General features: G+C 30.8%; 3 protein-coding genes across 6 annotated transcripts; all 3 read right to left on the bottom strand.

The window, feature by feature from the left end:
* Nucleotides 1-2,630: 2,630 nt before the first annotated feature.
* On the bottom strand, nt 2,631-4,653 carry LOC127061991 (BLOC-1-related complex subunit 6). 2 transcript variants are annotated; one of them, XM_050989532.1, is made up of 4 exons: nt 4,425-4,653; nt 3,680-4,204; nt 3,446-3,606; nt 2,631-3,084 (listed from the first exon to the last, which is right to left on the bottom strand). In XM_050989532.1, the coding sequence occupies exons 1-4, from the start codon at nt 4,509-4,511 to the stop codon at nt 3,033-3,035; spliced, it is 825 nt and encodes a 274-aa protein (XP_050845489.1). In that variant the 5' UTR covers nt 4,512-4,653; the 3' UTR covers nt 2,631-3,032. The 2 variants fall into 2 exon arrangements, with proteins under 2 accessions (XP_050845489.1, XP_050845490.1); XM_050989533.1 differs by having other exon boundaries at nt 4,420-4,585.
* Nucleotides 4,654-4,791: 138 nt separating this feature from the next.
* LOC127061990 (importin-9) lies at nt 4,792-9,977 on the bottom strand. Of its 3 annotated transcripts, none has more exons than XM_050989528.1 (14): nt 9,874-9,970; nt 9,287-9,385; nt 8,717-9,089; nt 8,397-8,630; nt 7,948-8,317; nt 7,625-7,875; nt 7,306-7,567; nt 6,896-7,215; nt 6,581-6,800; nt 6,238-6,509; nt 5,748-6,156; nt 5,420-5,568; nt 5,226-5,301; nt 4,792-5,077 (listed from the first exon to the last, which is right to left on the bottom strand). In XM_050989528.1, the coding sequence occupies exons 3-14, from the start codon at nt 9,056-9,058 to the stop codon at nt 4,869-4,871; spliced, it is 3,114 nt and encodes a 1,037-aa protein (XP_050845485.1). In that variant the 5' UTR covers nt 9,059-9,089; nt 9,287-9,385; nt 9,874-9,970; the 3' UTR covers nt 4,792-4,868. The 3 variants fall into 3 exon arrangements, with proteins under 3 accessions (XP_050845485.1, XP_050845486.1, XP_050845488.1); XM_050989529.1 differs by lacking the exon at nt 9,874-9,970 and adding an exon at nt 9,522-9,856; XM_050989531.1 differs by lacking the exon at nt 9,287-9,385 and having other exon boundaries at nt 9,874-9,977.
* A 236-nt stretch (nt 9,978-10,213) lies between these two features.
* LOC127072683 (tetratricopeptide repeat protein 39B-like) lies at nt 10,214-15,114 on the bottom strand. Its single transcript, XM_051013274.1, has 11 exons — nt 14,857-15,114; nt 13,710-13,760; nt 13,551-13,579; nt 13,298-13,478; nt 13,082-13,214; nt 12,543-12,675; nt 12,359-12,458; nt 12,200-12,265; nt 11,395-12,110; nt 11,088-11,321; nt 10,214-11,012 (listed from the first exon to the last, which is right to left on the bottom strand). Exons 2-11 carry the CDS (start codon nt 13,734-13,736, stop codon nt 10,778-10,780), a joined length of 1,854 nt encoding a protein of 617 aa, XP_050869231.1. The 5' UTR covers nt 13,737-13,760; nt 14,857-15,114; the 3' UTR covers nt 10,214-10,777.
* Nucleotides 15,115-15,798: the final 684 nt, after the last annotated feature.

The raw sequence follows: 15,798 nt of genomic DNA, 5'->3' as shown, positions 1-15,798 counted from the left end.
GCCGACCTGCTTCTCCTCTCTCTTTTTCTCTTACTCTCCCTCTCACTATCTCTATCTCTCTTTCCTCTGACCACAGACCGTCCGTTAGTCGCAGCATTCGTGGTTTCGGTCGTTTCTGCATTATTCCCTATCGCTTTCTCCGAATTTCGCCTCTCTCTTTTTACCGCTTCTACTAATCCTCACACGTCCACTTTAGAGTAGATTCGAACAACTCCGTTTAAATGCTCGTCTACTCCTTTTTAGAGATTATCGAGGACGAAGGAAAGATCGAAGCAAAAAAGAAGAGAGAGAAAGAGAGAGGGAGAGAGAAAAGGAGAATACAGTCTGGACGCAGGTGTTTCCTCGATGGAAATACTCAAGGATGGGATGGTAGGAAAATGTAGAAAAAAACGAGGGGGGAAAAAGAAATCGCGGAAGGAAGGGCACTCGAGCGCATGAGAAGAGAGAAGGACCCGGCGTCTCTCGGGAGGAAGAAGAAGAAGAAGAAGAAGAAGAAGAAGAAGAAAGAGAAGGGGAAGAAGAAGGGTATATGAGTTCGCTTCCTTTCGTCGCATTAATAAGTGTAAACCTTCGTAAAACTCCCACTCACACACCCACTCTCTCTCTCTCTCTCTTTCTGAAGTTTAAGGAACCTTCAAGAACCAACCAATTAAATCGCGCTTCGCAAATTAACTTTGGTAATTATGAGTGGGCTTCGAGGACGGCGCGATGAGGAAGGGTTGGAGCGGCTGGATTACAAGCGAGACGGCGGCGGGAAAACTTCACAACTTTTCAGTCGCTTTTTATGCAACTTTTCTTGTTAAGACTGGGATTATGAAATTTTGGCCTCGGACGGTTCTCCTTTACCACTTGCGATCTTTCTAATACGTACGCATTCCGTATATCGGACGAACCATTTTTACGACAGATGCCTGATTATCGGCCGATTCCCGTAAAAAAGAAAGGGAAAGAGAAAAAGAGAGAAAGAGAATAGTATGAATCATAGAAAAATTGTTCAGTTGGAAACGTAAGATAGGAATTGACTGTAATAAAATCGATATCAAAGTTGATCCTCTTTTATCCGGAAATTAAAGCGCGGAACTTTTCGTCATTCGACTATGAATGAAAAAAAATCGATATTTTTCTACCTTCATTTTTCTCCCTTGTCCATTGCATTGAAAAACGTTGGAGGATCGATCGAGAAAGACGTCGAAAAGAATTTATCTTGGAGTTTCTTCGAGTAAGGATAAATCAGAAAAAAAGAAAACAGAACCACAGAAGAATCCTTTTTTCTTTGTCTTTCTCATTGGCGTGCAACGAAGAGACAAGGGCGGATGCACGCGCGCACTTCGAAAAGGGGTCGTAACTCATTAGTTAAGGATAATGAGACGGAAGAGAAAAGAGACAGGCAGAAAGTAACATAGAGGGACAATGACCACGTACGCAAAGGTACGCGCTTACATGCATACATCGAGTTCGGATACGCGATCTACGATGATGGTGAAAAACACGTGCGAAAAAGACTAGAAGATAAAAGGGACGAAGAAAGAAAAGGAACCGAAGATAACAGACGGTTTCTTGCCTTTTGCCGTGAGCAGCTTTCGAAAAGAGTGGGTAGTAGGATGTAGGAGAGCGTTGAAGATAGAACGAGAGAGAAAAAGAAAACGAAAAGGGGTAGATATACTTCTGTCTCTTACCAAAAGAGGAAAGCTTTCGTGGTGACGAGGAGATTTTTAATTAGCGGCCTGTGATCTGTCGAGCATTTGTAGTTTACCTTTTCTGCATCTCCGACATCGCCGCAATCTTGCGATTCGTATGTTCGCACAAGCTAACCGATGCGAGAGGCGAACACTGGAATTTGGCGGTATTTGTGCGACGACGCAGTCACGTGTTCCCGTTTGTTTCATTTTCTTTCACCATAGCTTCTCCTCGTAGTACGTATTGCCAAACGTATTTCTGTCTTTAGTTCTTTCTGACTCTTTTTTTCTCTCTTTCTCTTTCTCTCTTCGCTTCTCATCGACCTTACATCCCTCAAGAGAATGTACTCCCAAGCTCCAAGTAATTTGCTAACGATAAGAAACTGCGAAGAGTCTAACGGGAAATGATCAAAGACGACGAAATGAATAACTTTGCGATCAAGCTTCGAAGAAAGGAAGATGTCATCGTTCTCAAGGATATATACGTAACTCTCGTTTCTTTTTTCTTTTCTTTTTTTGTTTTTTATTCTGCTTCTTTCTTTGCTCCAAACTTTCTTAGAAAGAGCAGATCTCGTCGAGAAGAGATTAGTTTCCAAAAGTGCGTTGACTTGACGATATCTTTTTGAAATGCACGCAGCAAACACGCAATCGCATACGTAATCACGTCGGTTTGAAGTTCGCGGTAACGCTCGGCAAAGGGTGGCCGTGAGACGATCGGGTTTCGTAAAAGCGGGTCGAGGTAAAACAGGGCAGCTATCTGCCGCACCATCTTTTATTTATCGTCGGTCATTATGCCGTCTCGTGCGCACGAGTCAGCCCTTTTTTCTCCCTCCTTCCTACTTCCCTTTTTGACCATAGCCAAAGAGTTGACCACGGTCAACAAGAACGTTGATGAAGATCGAGAAAAAGTTCTTTAACACGTTGAATCACGTGAAAATAGTCCGACATCCAACGTGTTAAGCGTACCTTTCGTGTACATCTGATCATCGTTTATTCGTATAACAAAACAATCGCATGATATAACAATTTGTACAATGTAACAAGGATTAATCTATAAATAAATCATATACATATCCTGACGAATTTATGATGATATAACGACACTAATCTTATTGTTAGTTTAAAATAATCGATCTATCTTGTGACGAATCTAATATTACCAGCTCTATAATTAATAACAATGAATGATCGATAAGTAGAAAATGATCATTTTAACTATTTCGATGAATCTAACAAGATAAATGTTGTCAACGATATCGATTTTTTACGAGTTCACAAAGAACGATCACAAAAGCGTTTGAGAAACTGCACCGCTTAAAAAAACAAGAAGTTGATGTCATAAGGTGGCTTCTATCTTTACAAATTCATTGCGCTCTCAAACAGTTCCAGCATCCTCTTCATCTCCTTACTGAAACGCAAGCGAAACGGGTTCGGTATAGTGAGCCGGCGAATACGAGACTATGCATACAGAGCGAAATGACTGTTTGATCTGTTTTAATATTTATAGAAATCGTTGCAACGAAATTAACTGAAACAACTTTTATTTTTCATTTACCATGGCATCTGTCCTTTCTTCATTTAATCTTTCATCTTCATTAAGTCTCGTTTCAAAATGATCCGTAATCAAACAAATGGATAAAAACGGATATACGATCGAAACTTAAACTTCAATTTCGTACGATGTGATACAATTTATACGTCAATTTAAAAATGATAATTTTTCATTCATAAATATGATGTCTTTTTGTTAATAATACATAAATACTTACATTTGCTCTGCCAACTTATAAATCGGTGCCATATATTTTGATAATTCTTCGCATTTTGCCATTAATTGATACATGGATTTTATATTGTGATCTACGGCATCGCAAGTCTTACATACTGCATCTCTATAAGTTTCCAAACAACCTACCGTAAGCGCAGATGCCTGTAAAGATTATAATTTTATATTATCACAGATTGTTCGATTCATTGGTAAAGTAAATTAAAAAATTACATACACTGTGTAAAATAGCAGCAAGATTTTCTGTAAGAGCATCAACAGAAGTAGCTATCTTTCTCGCTTCCATTTCTAATTCGTTTAATACGTTATGATCCAATAAAGGTAACTGTGGCGTTAATGCTTGTCTATATAAACAAGGAGTGGAACTTCGTGATCCTGGGAAAGAAGGAGTTTCTCCCTTTTTTGTAACCGGACTGGACAATTTAATCTTATTTTCCAAGTCTTCCGTTACAAATAAAACCATATCTCCATCCTGCATTACCGTTCCTTCCAATTGTAAATAACCCATAGCTTTATGATAACTTGGTGGATCTAAATCCTCTTCTTCGTTTGGACTAGAATCTCTACTTCTTAAATCTAATTGGTCTGGCCTATTTCCGATCCCATTCATCTTTTCTAGACATTCTCCCAAATATTTTCCATCTATATCAGGAGATTCGATGAGCGACCTTAACTCAGAAACTGGCGGAGAAGATTGCGAATCGAATGATATTTCCGAATAAGAAGCTGTCATCTCATGCATCTGAAATAATGGTATTAATGGAAATTATTTGCTGAAATTACTTTACTTAATAGGTTGAGTCAAATATGATGTTTGTTAACTTCGACTTGTTGAACGTTGATTTTTTATTCGAGCATCACGCGATACAAAAGGAAACTAAAGAATTAAAATCCAAGATACAAACAAAATTATTATATTCAAAATTTGACATTTGACACAACCGAAAATATTCTAACCTTACTCTGTCTTCGTCATAGTCAACAGGATTTTTTTCAATTCGAGTAGTTCCCGTCGGCTTTGATAAATTTTCAGCATCTTCCATTTCCATTTTGATAATATAAAATAATTAAAAATATTGTTCAAATGAAATATAATCAAATCTTTGTCAAAAGTATCGATCTTACTTATATCTGATTCTGTTACGCATCATGCATACAATGAAGCGTCAAAGTAGTATTTGCGCAGTAACGTCTTGCGCATCTTCCAATTTCGCGCGGGAATATACGAATTTTACTTGCAAAGTATACGTACATATTATTATTCTCTACATAAAAAAGAAACATAAAAATTTATGGAAAAGATATTAATCGCTACAGAAAGTAAGTAACTCAGAAAAACAAAAGTTGTTTTAATAATCCTTTATCAAATAGAAAAATTGTATCATTATTATTATATCAACAATCTGTTACATATATGTTGAATTAATATTTAAAGTGTTCAAGACTTTGCGCTCTGGATTATTAAGATGTTGAATGTATACAGGAAAACAATGATGGGTTGAAAAATTGGAAAGAAAATCTCGTAAATATTGGCCAAGATTTAAATGATAAATGGAATCTTGCAGAAGATCTGGATCTTCTTCCTCTTCATTATCATCTTCTTCCCCTTCTATGTCTGCGTATAAAAAAAAGAAAATTATTAATATGTATATGTGTAGACTTATTCAGTTACATACATAAGCAAATTGTAACCCTGTACACATACAGAAGAAAATACATTATATAAAATGAATCAAAACAATTTAAACTTCATAAAATCTTACGTAATAAAGTAGATTCATTTCCTGGATCTATTAAAGTTTCATTTCCTTCAGTATCGTCATCATCGTCATCGGATACCTGAAAATTCAATGTTTCATATTAATATTACATGTTAAATTCTATTTTTGATAACATTTGAATAAATTTAAATAGGCTTATTATCTATTTTATCTATAATTATAATAGATATGCATACCTCACTTTCTTGAGTGGCATTAATTATTTCGATATCATTTGACAGTTCATTAATTATTAATTTAAAGATCTTAACAAGAACAGGCACGGTAGTCCATTGAAAAGGTTGTGCTTCTGCTTTACTTCTGGTCCTTACACCAGCTTCATTTCCTATATACAAAGTACATATATACAAGTGTGTATATACGCTTAGGTATGCACGCGCACGAACGAACATTTCTTTTTTATTTATTCCAATAAAGATCAAATGAAAACAATACAATCATGATAAATAAAATATTTTACTTTGTAGTTTACTCAAAGAGAATAATACTCAATTAATTCCTTACCAGAAAATATTTGGTCCCCTTTTACAGTGATTTCTTTCAATCTAGAGTCATCGTGTGTCACACCATGTTCCAGTATCTTACATAATGCTACAGTAGCTACTTTACGTTCATATCTACCAAAAAAAAGATGTTGTCTGCTAACCCATTCAGACAACACAAAGGCAAGAGCACTTTGCCCAGTGGGGCCAGGTACCGTTGACAAGAAATTTAAAACAGCATCAAACTCTGTATTTATAAGATGTGCATATATCATGATCAAACTTTGCATGACTGTTAATGTTTCAGCCCTTTGCATTTTACTAAGAACAGCTTTTAATAACAGATCAAGATTTTCTCCCAATGTACTTCCAACGTTTCGTATCAAAGTCGTTACTAAACGGCCAACGAAGGTTGCTGTGAATTCGCTAGACTATAAATATATAACAAGTTACTATTTCAATAGATATTTCATCGCGAATTAAAAAATACAATATTTATGTTACAATATTACCTGAGGATTTAATAACTGTGCAATTATTTGCAAGATATATTGTAATCCAGTTTGACCATCGCTGTCTCTATGAGTAGTGACTTGGCGTGCAGCCACAGATAAATACGTACGTATCACTTCTCCTCCACTTTGTAGTGTCCCATTATCTTCGGAATTAAGAATGCAATGACAAGCAGCAGGAAAGGCAGTTTCAATCAAAGCATTACTTAATGGTCTTGGTGAATATTGAACGAGAACTTGTAAGATATCCAAAGCTACCCCGCGAGCTCCCTCTAATAAAAATAAACATTAATATATTTCCGGAATAAATACATACTATGTATTTACACAGAAATTCGCATACCATCCTTCGATTTATCCATAGGCGTAACAGCCATCATACTCACTAAAGTTGGTATTAAACGAGTTTGCAGAGGTTCGATGCAATTAGAATTTTGAGTTAATTCTTTAAATATATTCTGACATAAATCTAATATTACTGGATCACTATGAAACTTTAAAAAAACTGCAATCGTTAATGGACATATTTTATTTTCTACAGAAGCAGTAAATGCTTTATCCAACTGTAAAATTTAAATGAATTTTAAAATGTATTCTAACTTGAAATAAAAAAAGATATATATTGTGAGTATGGTAAATATTTTGCTATTATAATTACCGATATTACTGTTTGAAATGTTTCCATGACTAATATTAGAACTTCCGTAGATGCTTGACTAGATAAATTAAACAATCCTTGAAATATATTAGGTAAGTGAGATCTGATAATATTATTAGTAGGATTATTAGCATCTGCACAGGATATCTCACAAAACCAATAGATAGCTTTAACGGCGCTTATACGAATACATGACGGTTGATTTTCTTGTAAGCCATTAACTGTTGCTTCTAGAAATCTTGAGCTCATTTCAGGTGGCATTAATTGAGCATACCTTCCACCGACGCATAAACAACGACCAAGAAGTAATGGTGGCGCACCTACAAAAAATAAATATTGTGTAAATAAAATAATATGAAAATTAAATTACGTCTTTTAACATAATTGCGTTTAAACAATATTTTCATTACTTGAATCATTCAAATTATTTAACACAACAGTATCCATAAATCTAATAATATCAAATTGCAATAATCCTTCTTGTTGTTTTTCTATCACTATATCTCTTGTAATACTCAATGTTAATATGGAAGATTCATGTATTTTCCACCAATTTTCAATACTGCTGTTATCATCTCCTCCAGCTTGTAGTCTATTTGTAGCTTCAATATGCCGCGTAATTGCTTCGCAAAGTGCATTCACTGCTCTTTCCTCGAAATGACTGATGACACCCTGAATAAAATATTTATATATAATCCGTTCTAATTCAATCGAATCTTGTATACTTACTGCTAGGAATTCCTGTGCCGATATTCTCACGTTATAAGCGAACAAACACTGATCATCTTCTTCTACAAATTGATTAGGATTAGTTGTCCATAACTCGATCTGTTCATCCGTTATTTGCATAAAAATGATTAAATAATATATTATTTCCTGTAGTAAATTGTTGACAAGGTTTGAAAACTTTTTATGTTCAATAATAGAATGAACAAATTCAAATATAGCAATGATAAGATTGTTAAAATTAATAATTTCACCTGAAAACAATAAAAAACTAATAATTGCTGACATCTGTATTAGGTTTTTATTTTGTACAATTTTTAACATACCATCGGAATCTACTTCTTTATTATTTGTTTCTGTAGTTCCATTTACTGTTTCTTCTTGATAAATCTTTGCACTTTCAGTTAATGTTTCCCAAACCGGTGGTAACATTTGAGGTAAAAAGTTGGATACATATTTAGGTAACTTTGTAACAAGGCAGTTTATGGCTTTGATAATATCAGTTTTAAGTCCACTGTCACTTGTTGGACCATTAGAGACACGGAGGCACTGAACAAATTTTTCACAAAACATAGGAATAACTGGTTGCAGATATTGTTCTATAAATCCTTTATGATAAATTCCTGTAGCAGCTACGAGATTTGTGATGATCGTAAAAATTTCAACTGCACGTCCACGTGTTCTGATCGAATATTGCTATATAATATATCAAGTTTAATACTTTTTTAAATCAATAACATAAAATGAATATTGCAAAATATTTCAGTAAACTTACACTCTCACTCTGAAAGATTCTATACATCTCTTGTAATATAACAGGACCAACATTTGGTAATTGAGTATCGGTAAGATCACGAGTGAATTCTGTTAAAACTCTCATTGCCCCATGAACAGCATATTCGCTTTCTCCACTCAAACAATTAACTAATATATCAAATAATCCAGACCAATTTTCAGGCCAATCCCAATGTGCTATACCAGATATTGCGTAGGCTACTGCTGTACGTACCTAAATTAATAGACAGATATGTTAAATAAATAAAAAATTATATATAATAAAATATATTATAACAAAGGTATTAGAGAATCTAGTACCTTACTAATAGGTTCGCATAATCCAAGTGGTAACAACTCTTTAATTCTTTCTTTAGTCACTTGTTTTAATTCAGGTGGCCTAAATTTTTCAGCTAGTGAAGTCCAATGTGTTTCTACATACTGCTTTAAAAGTATAGACGCTAATTGCCTAATTGGTAAATGACCATGAGGATCAATCACGAATTCAGTAAGATGAATACCAAATTCTTCTGTAACTTCGAGTGCTTGAATTCTTTGTTCAGCTGCTTGTCGAATATCTCGATGTGGAGACAAGATTCCTGTCAATGTTTCATATAGAGCTTCCTTTAAGGAACCTTGTACATCACTCATACTTGTGCTCATTGTGAATTAGATACTATCTATTGATTAATATCTATAACATATTAATATTTTCCAATGACATTTATTATACAAATAAATATTATATTTTAAAAGTATTATAATATATATATATATAATATAATATATATAAATATAAATATAATATTATAGTACTTATATATATAATATTATAATACTTCTATACTTTTTAACATATATATGTATATATATATATAAATACTCTATTACCCAGGAACATATTTTTTTTCTTATAAATTACTCTTATTGTTGTTTTATATTTATATAAGTATCTTCCAGTGTTGCATCATAACTTTTATATCATCATTACTGCAAAGTAAGAAAAAGCAAAAAATGTATATTATTGTAAAATTTTAATCAAATGTTTTAAATACTTGTTAGCTGAGAGATTTAACAACGAAAAGTATTCTTTGATAAAAAATATTTGACGATTTTTTTCAAATACCGGGTTTACATAGAAGGTTAGAAATTCCAATAAGAGATTACATATTACGATTATTATCTCAGTAAGTACATTAACATAGTTATTACGATACTATTTGATATAATCTTTGATATAAATCATTACATATATGGAAAACAACTTTAATCATTATACAAATTGTAAATGTATTGACGTAAAAAGAAAAAAAAAATATTGGAACCGGTGTAACATGTGTCTGTTTAATTTTTTGAATATGACGTCATATGAGGTGTAAAATTGATAACTAATTATTAATATTTTACTACAAATATTAATGAAATTTTTCTGTTATATTAGCAATTACAAAAATAATCAACAATTAAATGTTTAAAACCTGCGGTTCCAGCTCCACTAAAATAACACTAGTGTATTGAAGTGACATTAATTTCACCCAACTTCACCCACAGATAATATACAGGATGGTATAGGATAGTAAATGTATGTTCCGCAAGATTTCGTGCTCACAAAACTGAATTATCGACTGTGAGAAAACTTTTTATATTTCATAAAAATAAAAGATATATTATATATATATATATATTTATTTTTTAATAAAATAGATATACTCATATATTTGACATTTATTTTTTAATTAAACGAATTTAATTACATTATAGATTACAAAGATATAAATACAAACTAAATAAACTATACAAAATTATAAAATAAAAAATATATAATGTAACATAAATAGTTCCGAAATATAACATATCCTGTGTAACATAAAAATAGTAAAAAGATTCTCGAAATAAATAAAAGAATATGCATAAAAATAACAGTAATAAATATAATAAAAACATTAACAATACAATAACAAATTGATACAAATAACATATCAAATAAAGCGAATATTTTACTTTCTCCTTTCCCTTCAATTTTGTTTCATTAGAAATTATTTTATTAAATCTTTTAATTACAATATATCTGTTCACTATCTGTGTACATGATTACATATGAATGAAACTACTTCATAGTTTTTCCCACTACCGATTTCATTCCACATTAACAGTTGTAAAGAAAATTCTTTTGCACTCGGCCCATAATAAGAAAGAATATAATAATTTATTACTAACTATAAAAAATAGGCTAAATCTTTACAGTAGACCACAACATTAACCACGAATAGAATTATAGTGCCGAGAATATTGAATAGATTCTTTTAATCTTCAGTCACTGAAGTATAAAAGAAATAGCATATATGTAGAAGAATAAACATTATTTAAAAAGATTATAGAATTTTATAGGCTTGTAACAATTGGACTATTTCTAAATTTTGCATTCACTTTACTATCTGAATTTGAATCGTCATTAATAACACTATTAACAACAGCATTATCTTTTTGTTGCTGTTGGATTCTATTTTCTTGTTTATTTGATATGAGATCTTCAGTTTTTTTTCCAGTCAATCTCATAATATCCGAATGTGTTCTAAAATGTAATCTTGTTTCCAATAGATATCCGGTATAATTTTTTCTGAAAAGTATAATATTGCAGTTAATGTTGTATATTACATGTATACATAACATGTTTCTAATAAAATTTAGTTACTTTGCATCTTCCAAATATGAAACCGCAGTTTGAATATCTTCTTGATCTTCTGCTAATAAAGCAAGTTCAACAGTGGCATAAGGAAGTAGATAAGTATCTTCTTTTATAGACTTTTCTAACTGTATAACTTGTTTTAGACAATGTTCTGATAATGCATGATGTCCCATTTGACGAAGACAAGCACCTTTTAAAAGTAAAAGAAGTGCTTCATTGTCTGCATGATATTCTGTTTTCCTAAAAAGAATTTTAAATAATTAGAAACAAATATGAAAGAAAAATTTCAATAAAAGAAGAGGGTAAAACTCACGGTGCTGAATTTAATACTTTTTCTTCATCCTCGATTTTTTTGTACATATTTACAATTAAATCCCTTCGTTTACCAATTATCCTAAATAAATTCCACAGATACATAAGCTCAAACACAGGAAGAATTAAATTCTTTTTCTGTGCGAAATAACGTTCTACCTTTTTTACAATAAACTTTTCAATTGGTAATGATTTTCCTGCAATGCGTTGTTTGTAAGTTGGTGCTTGCATCATTAAATTATCTATAATATATTTCTCATCAGTATTTGGATTTTGCATTAAAAGAATTGTAGCTTTTTGATAAAGGTATATTGTTCTAGACCATTTTGATTCATTAGCTAACTTATTGGCATAGTCAGCAGCTTCACTCCATTGTTGTTTAATACAATGAGCCCACATTAATTCCCAATAACAAGCGCAATGAAATTGAGGCCAAACATTTTGACTTTTCCAAGACTTTTTATACCATTCTATAGAATCCTCAATATTTCCTCTTACTAATTCAAGTCTTCCTTTAAAGAAAAGGAACCATACACCATTTGGGTAAGAATTTAATTCTTCGTCTAATGCTTTTTCACACCAATCTAAATTACCATCTGCATGACTTAATATAAAACAAGCATATAAATTATAACTCAATAATGTCATTACACATAGTATTTGACGAAGACCTCTTCTTTCTGTATATCCTGCTTCTAATTCATTAATACCATATTCCTAAAAATAATATTTTAATTATTTTTTTAAATTTCTATATAAAAAAAATCTCACAGTATGTTTTAATGTATTAAAATAAGTCTCATTACCTTATCACCAGAAAATCCAATAAATTCCAGTAATTTAATAATTCGAGCAGGTAATAAAGAAATCATCTGTAATTTCAAGCCAATCATATAGTTGTCATCTTTCAATATATTATTATTTATATGATGAAATTTTTATATCGTACAAATAACTTTACATACCAAATTAAATGTGCCAATACCCATACGAACACCACTTTCAAAGTGAAGTTTTTGTATTTCATTTTCCCATTTACGATTATTTAGAATTGTTAAACATTCTCTATAATGTAAAAAAGAGAGTTAGATAGAGATGTTTTAAAGGAATAAAAAAAGAAATATAATTATCGCGTTAGGACTTATTTACTTGTACGATAGAAAGCAGGTACGAATTTTCAATCCAGCCTTGACAAAGCTGACCAGAGTCTCGTCCTCCACAAATGTGAGCATCGACTTTAAAAGAAGTGACTCAGCATAGCAGAGTTCTGCATGCACTTCCTCTGCAATATTAATTTTCTATCATTCCTTGCATGCACTACTCTTAACTTAATAACATTATCATGTATGCTAAAGTCAATGCTACAAATTAATGATAAATCACACTTGTGGGCTTGATGGTTGCTGTATATTTTATGTTAGGCTCGAAGAAAAAGAGAAGTTAGATGTTGTAAAAAGAACACGAACAAAAAAATCATTAGTTATACTTTAATATTTATAATATATATGTTTAACAAATTTAATTTATCATATGTTCCCCAGTCAATGCTTTGGACTGATATATTACACAATAGCAATAATCTGTACTAATGTTAGTTGCTACTCTGACATGCATTATTTACAAATAAAGCTTTATGATAATTATATTAGATTACATATGGCATGTAAGAAAAAAAATATATACATTACCAATTGTATAAGCGCCATAATTGGTCTTCTTAACCATTTTTCCAATGTTTTGTGTAATTGTAGTATATTTACGGTGTTTTGAACACACATTTATACATTGTTTTAAAGCTTCAGATGCTTTCTCAATGTATTTCTAAGTAATATATATGATAATATATTAATAAAGTAATAGATTATATATGAATAAATAAAATTAGATTAATTAATTCTTTATACTTGTTCAAATGTAAGTATAGCTTCCAGAAATGCAAAGACGCTTGTACCTAAGGAGTGGTACATGCTACTATTTGCCCATGGTTCCATAATCTTTTTTGCTTGATCGAAATCATTATTAAAGAAATAATAAATTGCCTTTCTTGATTCCATAATAGCTGTATCTAGATCCATAGAAGTAGATCTGTAAAGCAATATTTATCATTGTAAAAACATATATGCATACTCACAAAATGGATAAATATGTTTAACTTACGTAGTTGGAAATTCTTGGGCATCTTGAAACTGTGATGATAATTATTATAAAAATACACATTAATAATTTAAAAAAATATACAATAGATATTATATATTAAATGGTGTATTGCAAATACGATATTAATATAATATTTAACTCTAATATTTATATACATACCTCATCTTCTGCCTCAATGTCCGACATTTTTCAATCAGAAAATAAACAAATCTGTAACAGAATATAAATTATTTTTCATTAACTTTGAAACACAAACATTTATTAATCTTTTTACTTATTTACATATCACATATTTAGTAAATTTATATATATGTATATATATTAAATAGGACCAAAGATAGAATGTTTAAATGCAAAAACTTAGAGTAATCAAAGGAGAAAGTTTTATTTTATAGGATTGGTTTCTCAAGTGTGCTCCTTCAATTTTAGGTCATTATCCTATAAGCAACGCCTAGTTTCACAATGAAAAGTATATAAATGCAATATCTCTGACTTTCTACTGATAAAAATAATCTTTTTAAATTTTTTATTAGGCATCTTGATCTTTAATGTTTCAATATAAATATATATCTAGTATATATCAAAAAAAATTTAGTTATTCCAAAGTTAGACCTATCTATTTTTTATTAGATTACTTTATCTTCAAGTAATCAATGAGTAATGATTTGTTATTAAAGTGACAACTATACAATCATATTAAAATGAATGGTAAATTATAGAACATAAAGGACTGTTTATTGAAAATATGTTTATTTTAAAATATAGAAAATATACTTGTATATATTGGTATATAAAAGACAATGATTTTTTTTAAGTACGATATATAGACAAGAAAATTGATTTATGGATAAAAAAAAATGCAAAAGAGATAAGGCTAAGCAAGATAAGATTATAAAAACTTAACTTGATTTTAAAAAATATATTACATTTATAAATCATTTGTAATCAATGTCTTTAACACGTTTACATTAGATTTATATCTCTGATTAAAAAACAAATATATAAATACGGCATTATAGCACAAAATTTCTTTACGTTAAGTAATATAATGCGTTGATATAGAAGACCTACATTTTGTTTAATTATTAATAAGAAAAATACAAATTTATTTAATTATTAATAAAAAAAAATAATAGTCGACGTGTCTACAAGATAAGCATGAAGGATCAAGGAGAGAAAGATAAAATGATAAAGACAGGAAGAAAGAGAGAGCGATTTTAAGTTTCATTTAAAACGTCAAAAAGAAAAGAAAGGAAAAAACCGATGTTAAAAGGAAAGGACAATTTCGTAATGAAACCTTACTCACCGTTGCTCAACCGTAAAATCGATTACTCTTCCAGGCGAAATAAAGATTTATTACATATAAATATTTCCAAAGAAATATTTTGCAAAAACGTTAGCCCCAAGTGTTCCTTTCTTTCTTTCTTTTTTCTTTTTCTTTTTTTTCTTTTTTATTGATATCTCGTTAATATAAATAGTATAGATAAAACGTTTGAAAAAAAAACTCAAATCAATTAATATAATGATACGAAGCGCATCACTGCGCGCGTTAGACTGACTAAATTTTAGGTCGTCCCGTTTAAACGTGTCGTATTCGAGAAACGACGCATGAGTGTTGGCCTCTATATGAGATTAAGAGAGAAACGTTTTCTTACTATCTCACGCATATAACACGATGTTACGGACATACATTTTTATATATGTAAGTCTGGATTCATATTGTTTACAATATGATCAATATTGTTTACTTCATTCTTTTATATTCGTTTATATAAATTTCAACAGCAGCTGTTATCCTTTTCTATATGGCTTCTGCATCGGAATGAAAAAGAGAAGTAATTCAGGTGGGAGTATCATTACATCTAAGTACACGTGATAGACTATTTCTTCATATAGAATCACGGATAATGTCGCACACATACTTAGGAGAACATATATTCATATACTCAGAATACATATACTTAACATTTAAGTATAAAAGGTGCGCGTGCACCAATGAAGTTGTATGTACTTATACGTACGATGTGCTCGTTTATGTCTCTTGTTATTTACTAGGATCTATTTCACGTATTAAAGTCAATATGGTATAATCTTTCACTTTAGAAATATTGTAATTTAACTTTTCCAAGATAATTGAAATTCATTGATTTTTATTCGTTTGAAAGTTTGAATGAAAATGTTTTTGTTGAAAATAAGCTTTCAGGATAAACCTTATGTATTGAAACTAATAATCACTGTATGATATAAA

This window comes from Vespula vulgaris, chromosome 2 (assembly GCF_905475345.1).
Source record: "Vespula vulgaris chromosome 2, iyVesVulg1.1, whole genome shotgun sequence".
NCBI classification, from domain to species: Eukaryota; Metazoa; Arthropoda; class Insecta; order Hymenoptera; family Vespidae; genus Vespula; species Vespula vulgaris.
Note: the sequence above shows the minus strand (reverse complement) of the source record. Positions and strands in the feature narration are given on the sequence as shown.

Excerpts from the sequence above, each read along its gene's own strand:
- LOC127061991 (XM_050989532.1), bottom strand. The coding sequence starts at position 4,511 with ATGGAAATGGAAGATGCTGAAAATTTATCAAAGCCGACGGGAACTACT. Across the intron at positions 4,205-4,424 it reads TTGACTATGACGAAGACAGA|ATGCATGAGATGACAGCTTC; the intron begins GTAAGGTTAGAA and ends CCATTATTTCAG. Across the intron at positions 3,607-3,679 it reads TTGCTGCTATTTTACACAGT|GCATCTGCGCTTACGGTAGG; the intron begins GTATGTAATTTT and ends TAATCTTTACAG.
- LOC127061990 (XM_050989531.1), bottom strand. The coding sequence starts at position 9,058 with ATGAGCACAAGTATGAGTGATGTACAAGGTTCCTTAAAGGAAGCTCTA. Across the intron at positions 7,216-7,305 it reads AAATAATTTGAATGATTCAA|GTGCGCCACCATTACTTCTT; the intron begins GTAATGAAAATA and ends TATTTTTTGTAG. Across the intron at positions 6,157-6,237 it reads CACAGTTATTAAATCCTCAG|TCTAGCGAATTCACAGCAAC; the intron begins GTAATATTGTAA and ends ATATATTTATAG.
- LOC127072683 (XM_051013274.1), bottom strand. The coding sequence starts at position 13,736 with ATGTCGGACATTGAGGCAGAAGATGAG. Across the intron at positions 12,111-12,199 it reads TTGGATTTTCTGGTGATAAG|GAATATGGTATTAATGAATT; the intron begins GTAATGAGACTT and ends TATTATTTTTAG. Across the intron at positions 11,322-11,394 it reads AAAGTATTAAATTCAGCACC|GAAAACAGAATATCATGCAG; the intron begins GTGAGTTTTACC and ends AATTCTTTTTAG.